Source organism: Bombus affinis, chromosome 6 (assembly GCF_024516045.1).
Source record: "Bombus affinis isolate iyBomAffi1 chromosome 6, iyBomAffi1.2, whole genome shotgun sequence".
Classification (NCBI taxonomy): Eukaryota; Metazoa; Arthropoda; class Insecta; order Hymenoptera; family Apidae; genus Bombus; species Bombus affinis.
Window position 1 is genome coordinate 950758 of NC_066349.1, and position 10261 is coordinate 961018.

The 10261-nt window shown below is 25.5% G+C and overlaps 1 protein-coding gene and 1 long non-coding RNA gene across 2 annotated transcripts; both read right to left on the reverse strand.

The window, feature by feature from the left end:
* Positions 1 to 2411: 2411 nt before the first annotated feature.
* On the reverse strand, positions 2412 to 4033 carry LOC126917299 (uncharacterized). Its single transcript, XR_007710911.1, has 2 exons — positions 3379 to 4033; positions 2412 to 2955 (listed from the first exon to the last, which is right to left on the reverse strand). It is a non-coding gene; the product is annotated as an uncharacterized LOC126917299 (long non-coding RNA).
* A 479-nt stretch (positions 4034 to 4512) lies between these two features.
* On the reverse strand, positions 4513 to 9578 carry LOC126917249 (signal recognition particle 54 kDa protein). The gene is made up of 9 exons (XM_050723957.1): positions 9206 to 9578; positions 8288 to 8464; positions 7937 to 8166; positions 7562 to 7712; positions 7299 to 7447; positions 6602 to 6863; positions 6350 to 6458; positions 5448 to 5714; positions 4513 to 5069 (listed from the first exon to the last, which is right to left on the reverse strand). Exons 1-9 carry the CDS (start codon positions 9281 to 9283, stop codon positions 4972 to 4974), a joined length of 1521 nt encoding a protein of 506 aa, XP_050579914.1. The 5' UTR covers positions 9284 to 9578; the 3' UTR covers positions 4513 to 4971.
* Between the last annotated feature and the right edge of the window lie 683 nt (positions 9579 to 10261).

Below are 10261 nucleotides of genomic sequence, written 5' to 3' on the forward strand. Positions count from 1 at the left end.
CTTTTTTTTCTGTAATTCACGAAAAGATAATGTAATTTTTAGAAGATTGCACAAAGTATATAATATTAGGATGAAACGACTACTGCTTTTCGTTAACGTACAAATGTACAATAAAATAAGTAAATAATACGTTAATAAGTATAATACGTAAAATAAGTTAATAAATATAACAATTACATAATTTTATGATGATAGAAACATTATGATTTCTAACAAATATAGCTATTATAATTATTTATTTTATTTATTTATTTTTACACAGTCCTGTCCTTTCGGATTTGTACGATTCTCCGATTTTACATTAAGTACATTATATTCTTAAAAAAAATTACATATTTCTTTCATGTTGACAATTTGTAGCCGTACTAATTTCACAAAATTTAAATTTTTACTAGACCTTATATGTATATTTATTCGTCATTAACATATTAAATTAGTTAAGAATAACTATTTTGTCAATTTTAAACATTATTCTCTATTATTACCAAGAATTTTAAATGTTGACTCATCTCGGTGCACATTTTTCAAACTATCGTCTCTTATACGTAAATATATCCGTTATACATACATATATATATATATGTACATATATATGTACATATATATGTATATATATATATGTATATACATATACATGTATATACCTATGTGTCGTATAGTCGAACGTTTCTTGGCATTGACTTTTAAAATAAGTGACTTTTTACGAAGTCCATCCTCCGCAATCTTTTGCTTGATTTTTCTTATCTTTATACATATACAGGGTGTCCAAAAATGATATGTCACGATCATCGTAACGTTATTTTAAATCTCTGGATAGGTGATGTTCTGCAAAACAGTAGTCGCAAAATTGACCATGATCTCGAAGTTCAAGGACAATTCTTTTGTTTACCGGATCATAGTCTGCTCGTTATGAAGATAAACAATTGCAGAAGAACCATGGGTCGTACCTTAAACGCTCTTTCAAAAATAAAACCTTAAAGTTTCGTTAGTTTCCGAATTCACTTCGTTTCAAATGTGTTTACCTACATTTTGCAGTCCGACGCAGCATCTATTGTCGCACATACTTAGATAGTCTAAATCCATCATTATACCCCATATAACCCATATGTTCCTTTCTTTCTTTTTTCTTTTTTTCCTGTTTGCTATTTAAGCAGCCCCACTCGCATTTCTACTTTCCAGCCAAGTTACTTCCCAAGATTGACTGGCAAGGTCAAGGTGAATTTTACGGCTATTCTTTTTACAGATCTTCAGCAGTCCAGAGATGTAGAATAACGCTATAATGATGGTGACAAATCATCTTTGAACACCCTGTACATACCTACAAGCTAAACTCTTCTATTACCTTCTCGATTGTTGAATAAATCTTTCTCACTTGAAAAAAAACTAAATTTAATGCACATTTTTGTTACTTGCCGTTCTATAATATCTTCCTACTTTGCTTGAAAAATATTAAAAAAAATGAATAATGGCACAAACATTAACATTCTATAACTTTATATACATGATGTAACATCCAAATTTCTATATTATGTATCAATATTTAGAAAATATTGCATTGAATATTATAATTAACTTATTTTTTACACTTTTGAATGTTATTTTATTAAAATTAATATTATATCGTTACTTTATAAAAGTATTATTGAAAGAAATGCTATTTTTCAAATTTTTCGATATTTAACAGATTTTTCGCATAACAGTTGTTTCCATATAAGATAACTTCACGTTACAAAAGACAAATCATATTAATATGCAGGAAGATGATCATGATCTTGAAATAACATTCTAAACAAGCATAGAGAGACTTTGCCAGATGCGTGTCCTGATATCATATAAATCCTTCTTAATCATTATTTCTTACTTTCAGTGGAAATGATTTAAATGTTCAACTTAACTGTATATTTTATCATATCATTATCATGTCTGATATAAATGTTAGGTATCTTCTGTTTCCTGACTGTAGAATAAATAATTTTTCATTTTTTATATTTTATATAACATCTTTTCTCGTAATTATTGTATGTTAAATAGTGTAAAAATTATCTATGTTACGAAATTTTAAGAATGCAACTCGGGAAAGTAAGAAATCTATATGAAAGACTACGTAACAGCAGCCGATAAGAGATGAGATGAAAACAGAAGATTCAGAAAGTTTCCGTTATCTGTTTCTAATTATTTTGAAGCCTCGTGTTCGTCTAGGCATCAACCACCCTTTTTTCGCTAAAATGCGCTAAGGGCGCAAGGAAAATGGTACGTAACTTAGAGCCTAGTCAAACAAGCTTTCGTTTAATGTACTGTAACATGAAAGTGTATATGAATGCATATGTAATCACAAAAGTTACATATGTCGAATTTTACGTCCGTGCAACTTAAACGACGCGATGGTCAAGAAACGCTATGACATCCATCAATTAGTCTGCAATATTTTATTATTCATTTAGTATACAATAATAAAAAGTAGAAAAACAAATAATCTTCATTCTTCGATCTATATGTATTGACGTTCTAATATAATTATTACAACTTGAAATATTGTATAAATTCTTTTTCCTTTAGGAAACCTAAAGTTTGTTATTGCTCACATTAACTTTAGATTGTTGACATTAACTTGAGAATATAGAAATCAGAATGTGCACGTATCATCACAGCATAATCATTTTTTATTACTGATCGACTTGATGTTTGGTTACTATAGTATAACTATTCTAATCAAAAGTCAAAAACTAATACTTCGAAAGTATATAGCTTTAGTTTGTAAAAAATATAAGAATTATAGTAATTACTATGGTAATAAATTATCGAAAACGTAAATTTACAATAAAAATTTAAAAATTATTAAATTCGGTTGTGTTATAATGAAAAAAGTATTTTTCACGACAAAGATCGTTAACTTTCGACTAAGTTTGTCAGGGGCATATCACCTTGTACATTTTTGGTCGTACCAGCTTCTCTGATCTGAAAAAACAAAATATCTTGAGATTACTTTCGATTAGATGATCAGATGAGATGAAAAATATCTATCAATGACAGAATGAATAGGACATTTAAAATTCTTCACCTTTATATTAACAATAAATCTTTTTATATTATATAATATATATATATAGTTAAACTTCAGGGTAAGATAAAATTTATATAAAATCTGCATTCGAATGTTTAGCTTATGGGGCTAGATCTGGTGGATAATCTTTAAATATCTTATTTTAAATATGTCAAAACAAGAGTATAAATAATTCAAAATAGAATTTTTTAAATTACAAGAGGTAGAAAGAGGAGATATTCCACTCTCAAGCTATATCAAAGATTACCCTTCTTCGACACGTTATTAAATCTTTGATTTATATGACATGTGATGACTAATCAGTTGGTAAGAATTACCGGTATATTTGTCCTAAATAAAATCTCCTTTCCATCAGTTGGCAATACTTTATCGCGAGAGATATTTTTTCTGTACTTCTAGTTTTAAAACGGAGGAGTGCTGTTCATTTATTTTTCCTAACTTAAGATTTCCAGTATCTCCCCTTCAGCATCTCCCTCCCATTTTTTCTCTCCCCTCCTTGTTTTTGTTTAATTTAATTTCTTCTTTCAGTTCATTAGATTTATATTAATATCTTGTACGTTGCTTTTTCGTTTATTTTGATAATGATTCTATTTTCTTTCTTTTCAGTGTCGTCATATAGTTGGGTTTGAGTATTGTTTTGTATTGTACTCTGCACCAAAAGGTTTTTGCAAATCCTCCTCCCTGTATTACAGGTTAATATTAATTAATATTAATTTATCTTTTTACAAAAAGCCATTAATTACTTATTACCACATATGACACCGCTAAGAGGAGATTTTAAGCTTAGATTTTCAAGCGTGGCATGTACACACAATCATCTGATAAATTAAAAAACAAATTCGCTCGAGCTCATTTTTACTTGAACTCTTATAAAGTGAACATCGAAATAAAATAAATTTTTACATACTTATTTATTAACGACAATTAAATTATATTATATATTATATTACATAACAATAAAAAAAATAATTTCTAACATTTTATCGAGTAGAAACTTTTAATATAGAATATAAAATTAAGAATATATATATAAGGAATATACATAAAATTAAAAAATAAGAATATAAAATTTTATGAAAATAATTTATATTTTAATATAATATATCGGTTCTTAGTTTACCACACCGGCATTTTTTCGAACTTCTTTTACTCTTTGTTTGCGAGATAATCAAGAATTTATGAAAATGTTTTGCAAACACACACCAAAGAGAGAATTGCTTAAAAATGAATTAATCTTTGTACATAAAAAGAGAGTGGATGGGCGTCAGTTCCCTTATACAGCAGTCTCCGTGTGGTCAGATCTCTGATGTTTCTGCTTACAATAAAAAACAAGTGAGATATTAACAAGTGTTGAGATAAATAGGACTCTATATCTGTGTAAAACAAAGAATTAAATGAAAGGAAGCATACACACAAAGGAAACATAGAATAAAAAATAGGAAACATACACATGGTAACGAACATCACTTTTTTATTTCTTTCACATTGAAAAAGATTTGTAAACATAAAATTTTTCTTAAACTTTTTAAAAATTTTGAAGAGATCATCATCATAGAGTAATAGGTTATAAATTCCTTACTCTCTTTTCTTCCCCGCTCTTTTTCCTTCTTTTTGTAACTAAATAATGTTTATTTTATTAAACAATTTGTCCTTTAACAAGAAACTTCTATAATTATGAAATTCAAAATTAATAATAAAGATAGTTTGATTTCAATTACATCAGGTTGTTGCAAATGTAAATATAATAGTTTACACGATAATTTTTTTGTAACAAAAATGAAACTATAGATAGAAGATGGGGGATCTCTAAGTAAGGAAAATATTATTCGAATGAAATCGTCTTCTGCAATTAATAGATTAACAAAGAATTATATCAAAGGCAATCAAAGCATTGCCTAACAAATCTTTTTTCACGATTTTCCACCAAAGCCACCCATTAAATTTCCAAGTCCTCCTGCTGCACCCTGTTGTAATTGTTTCATAATATTTTGTAATCCTGGCATCCCACCTGTTCAAAGAAAAATTTTAATAATGAAATAAAAAATGTAGTGATTTTATATATATTACTATATTAAGAATAGAATAAGAATATATATAGATAAGCTTTTTTTGATGTTCAAACCCATATATTTATTTTTACTTAGTTTATTCAAATAGTACAAACATAATGTGCTATAGTGTAAATACTTGAAGTGTAAAACTTAATTACACTTGAATACACACATACAATACATACACACATAAACACATAAATTACGAATATGCATATGTTAAAAAGTAATATGAAAATAAACATAAAAATTAAATTAATGAATTGTACATTCCTTTCAAAATTTGCTAACTTTATATCAATTATTAAGCACTGATTAATAAAAATATTACTTACCCATTTGATGTAGCACTCTGGGATCCATCATTTTTGCCATTTGATGATTTAACTTTGCCATTTGTATCGAATTTACATTTTTGGACATATCTCCTGCTTTAAATAATCCTTTAATACCGCCCATTTTCTTTACAACAGCAGCGAATTTTGTGTATTGTGTAATTACATCTTTGACTTCTTTTTCAGTCACTCCAGAACCTTGTGCTACTCTTATAATTCTGCCTGGTTGTTTACTAAATAATTTTGCACCATCTCTGTTATCCAATTCTATAAATGTTTGTTTATTTAATATTTTTTTATTTTTTATTTGGATGTTGTATAATTATAAAATATATTTGTGTTAATATACAACCCAGATTCGTTGATGAAACAATTTCTTTTACTAATTAAAAACAAATAGCTGAAAGCAATTTTTTGTACAATGTAAATTCATATGTTAAATAACGTTAAGAGTACATTATGTATAGTAAAATATTAACTCAATTTATTGTTCGCAGTAAAAATATGCGCTTTTATAATACTTGTAATATAACGTGTCTCATTTAAAAAAATATAGAAATAATCGAAATATGATCAAAAAATATAAAATATTATATTTTTAAAAAATATACAGTGAGCAATATAAGAAAATAAGCAATATAAGAGAAAAAAAGGATCCATATAAATTATATGCAACAAACTTATTTGCTGTGACTACTTTAAAAATAATTAAAACTATGGCTACAGAATATTTATCAGAAAGATCTGGGTTCTATTATTCTCAATATTTTTTACAAATTTTATATTTGTTTATCACAAATAAAATATTCATAGAAATATAACAATGTGCATGAATGTTGAAATATCATTTTTCAATAATATCAACTTATACAGATAATTGAATTTAATTAAAAGAAAATTACCTGAGTCGTTCATACTGTCCATAATAGTCATTATACGTTTTAGTCTTGCCATAGATTCTTGTTCTGTACCTTTTGACATAAAGTCTTGACTGAAACCAGGAATCATCCCCTGTTTAACAAAAAATCCCCTTTATGTTATATAAAAAATATATAAATTACATTCTTTACACTTTACAAATTTAGATGAAATTTAAAAAAAATATTAGAAATTTATAAATAGACAAAAGAAAAAAAGAAGAAACTAAAACTTACCATTAACTGAGAGAATGGTCCCATTTTCATAACATTCTGAAACTGTTCATACATATCCCTCAAAGTGAATTGTCCATGTTTGATTTTCTCTAGTAATTCTTCATTATCATCGAGATTTAATTCATTCACTTTGTCTATTAGTCCTTCGATATCACCCATACCCAATAATTTACTAATAAAAGGTTTTGTTTTGAATGGTTCTAAGTCATCTATATGCTCCCCTGTACCTACAAAGATTACTGGACTTTGTGTTGCAGCGACCCTATAGAAATATACTTACATAATATCAAAAACCTTTAATAGTTACAAAGATAAATTTTCTTTGATCCCCAAATTCAATTATAATATTACATTAAAATTTAAGTTTCATTACATTGAAAAAGGATTTTTAACACTAGTATAAAGTAATACATTCTTTTATAAGCATTAATTGTTTTATGGAGAATTTATAAATAATAGAAATATCACTTTTATAATTGCATTTTATTAAATAATTAAGAATTATTACTTATATTACTGAATCTTAATTAAACATTGTTTACCCATAGTATTATTTAAATATAAATATAATTTAAATACTACTTAAAGAAAAGTATATGATATAAATAAGTAAGTATATGAAGGTACTACAAAAGAACTTTTTCAAACATATTTCATAAGAACTTAGAGAAACTATTTACAAATTATGATAACTTACGCTGAAAGAGCACCTCCACCTTTTGCATGTCCATCAAGTTTTGTAATAATGATAGAACCGACATTAACACGTTCCTTAAAAGCTTTTGCTTGAGCTTCACAAGCTTGACCTATCGTTGCATCCATTACAAAAATTATATTATCTGGTTGCTACAAATAATAACAATTTTTATTTATTGACATAGATATTTCATAAATTAGTTATTGTTAATTTTTGTTCATTAGAAAATGTTTGCAAGAAATAAGAACTATTAAATTACTTACAATTGCATTTGCAACTTGAAGCATTTCCTCGAAGAGAGACTCTTCCTGTTTATGCCTACCACTAGTATCAACGATAATAATTTCATAACCTTCTTTTTTAAACATTTCCACACCATCCTGTGCTATTGTAACTGGATCAACTTCTGTATAACTAAATAATAAATTTGTTTTGTCCTATCACACTAGTATTTATTTTGTAACATTAAAATCTTTATAGAATTACCCATTATTTAAAGGAATAAAATTAGAAATTATATATAAAAAGTATGTATAAAAATAAAAACTGCTATATCTCATAAAACTAATTTACTTACTTATATCTTATACTTAATTTGTTGTTGAACAGTAACAAATAATTTTTAAATTACTACCCACCTTCCATAAAATGGAATTCTTGCTTTTGTTGCATTTTGTTTTATTTGATCATATGCACCAGCACGAAAAGTATCAGCACAAACTAAACAAGCTTTCCAATTTTTCTTTAAATAATGATAAGCAAGTTTTGTACAAGTAGTTGTTTTTCCTGAACCTTGCAATCCAACAAACATTATTATATTTGGGCGTCCTTTAATAGGCTGATAAGCTTTTACTCTAGGATCAATGAGCTGTAACAAAATGAATTGAATATACTTTCAATATTTCTTAATTACAACAATAGAGAAGAAAATCATTTTTCAGTGTTACGAATAATAAATTTTCAAATAATAAATAAATCATTCAACTTACCTTTACAAGTTCTTTAAATACAGCACTCTGTATCATTCTCCTTTTATTAAGGCCACCAGCCATATCATCAAAATCAATTACAAGACGTACATTCTCTCTTAGTTTTTTGACAAGTCTGATATTAACATCTGCTTCAAGTAATGCTGCACATATTTCTTTTAGCATAGAATTCAGGACCTAAAAATGATACAATCTTGTAATCTTCTATTTAATTATGTAAATATTAAATACAATAAAATATGTCAACCAACATGAGATTGGACAATTTAATTAAAACTTTTAATTTAAAAAATTTTAATTATTTAAAAATTCATTGTTTCAAATTCATATAAGTGCATGACTTAACATGTTCAAAATATTTATTGTATTGAAACATAAATTTTATTTTATAAAAATTTTATACACAAAAAAAATAAAAATACTGCTTTATTAAAAATATTTTCAACATATAAATTATAAATTTAATATATAATTATAATTAAAAAACCATATTTGTGATATATAATCATGTATATATAAATTTTATTATCTACAATATTTTACTTCAAAACAATACATATAAATACAATAATATTACACAAATAAATACATATATGTACATGTATATACATACAAATATGTACATAAATATTTCTTGAATTAATATAACATAAACATAATATAAAATAATAATACAAAATGTCGAGGTATTTCTATTGATAATAATAGTTAATTTAATAATTATTATTTTGACTTTTTAGTAAATTGAATGCTATAAGCTTTCAAGTTTATAAAATTAAGAAATTATTACATTTTGGAAATATTTGGGAAATGTTTATAATGTAACGTTTATTGAATAACATAAATTAACATATGTTACAATTTTAATTAAATGTATAGAAATGAGTTTGAAGGTTATGTTACTGTATAAATACTTACTTCTTCATTAATGACAGTTGCATTGCTGAGGGATCGAAGCGCAGATGTTATTTTACGACCTAAATCTGCCAGAACCATTTTGCTACGACTATTCAACCTTTACGTAAACAAAATGAAAAATTATATCACAGACGAGGTACACAACCTCGTTATAGAACAATCGTTATCCAAATTTTGCCAACGCACTATAGTGATACATTCGGGTTCTGATATAAAATTAAACAAAATTTTTATATGTATTTGTTTAAAACTTTAGATTTTTTATTTTTGCATAAGAGGATACGGTTTTGGAAGATTCTTGACATTAGAATACTTTTTTTTGTCACACTACATAAACCACAAAATGAAGGAGAAAAGGATAGGTTGTGTTATGTTAGGTTTGGTCATTAATGATTAATGTCGAATAGATGATTAACATCATGTTTTTATAATGTAATTATATTTTTATAAGTTTTTATGTATACACTCAGAATATAAGCTATAAACTATAAATTAAATTACTGTTAAAATATAAATTAATATTATCAACATTTATAACTTTAAATTGTAAAACTTTGAGAATTATTTTGTTTATAAACTGTATTTTATGAAAAAGTACTTTAAAAAAATTAATTTTAGAATGATATACATGTTTACAACAGTTAAATCATAATTAATATACAGTATAAGTGAAATCTGATACAATTAACCTTATACTATTGAATTTGTCTTCTTGTGCAGGTAATAAAATTAAAATTTGTGCTTTCTAAATACTGGGATGAGAATTATATTTATTTGTTAATTCATGTGATCTTATATAAATTTATTATGAATTTTTATTTCCACAAATATTCATTCATATAAATGTTATATGAACACAACAATTACATAGATAGAGTAAAAAACGTTAGTTCTTTACTTTGAAAATGTATTCTGGATTTAATATTATATCTATTCTGGATTTTATATTATTACTATATATATATATATATATAATTACTATTATCTAATAATGTATGTATGTATATAATTGAAATACAAAAATTATAATATTTTAAATTTCGCGCAATACTGAAA

Bases quoted from the DNA above. Each gene is read 5' to 3' on its own strand.
- LOC126917249 (XM_050723957.1), bottom strand. From the start codon at position 9,283: ATGGTTCTGGCAGATTTAGGTCGTAAAATAACATCTGCGCTTCGATCC. The intron at 6,864-7,298 runs GTAAGTTATCAT...ATATTTCTATAG, and splicing joins GGTGGAGGTGCTCTTTCAGC to GGTCGCTGCAACACAAAGTC. The intron at 5,070-5,447 runs GTAAGTAATATT...TTCTTTGAACAG, and splicing joins CAGAGTGCTACATCAAATGG to GTGGGATGCCAGGATTACAA.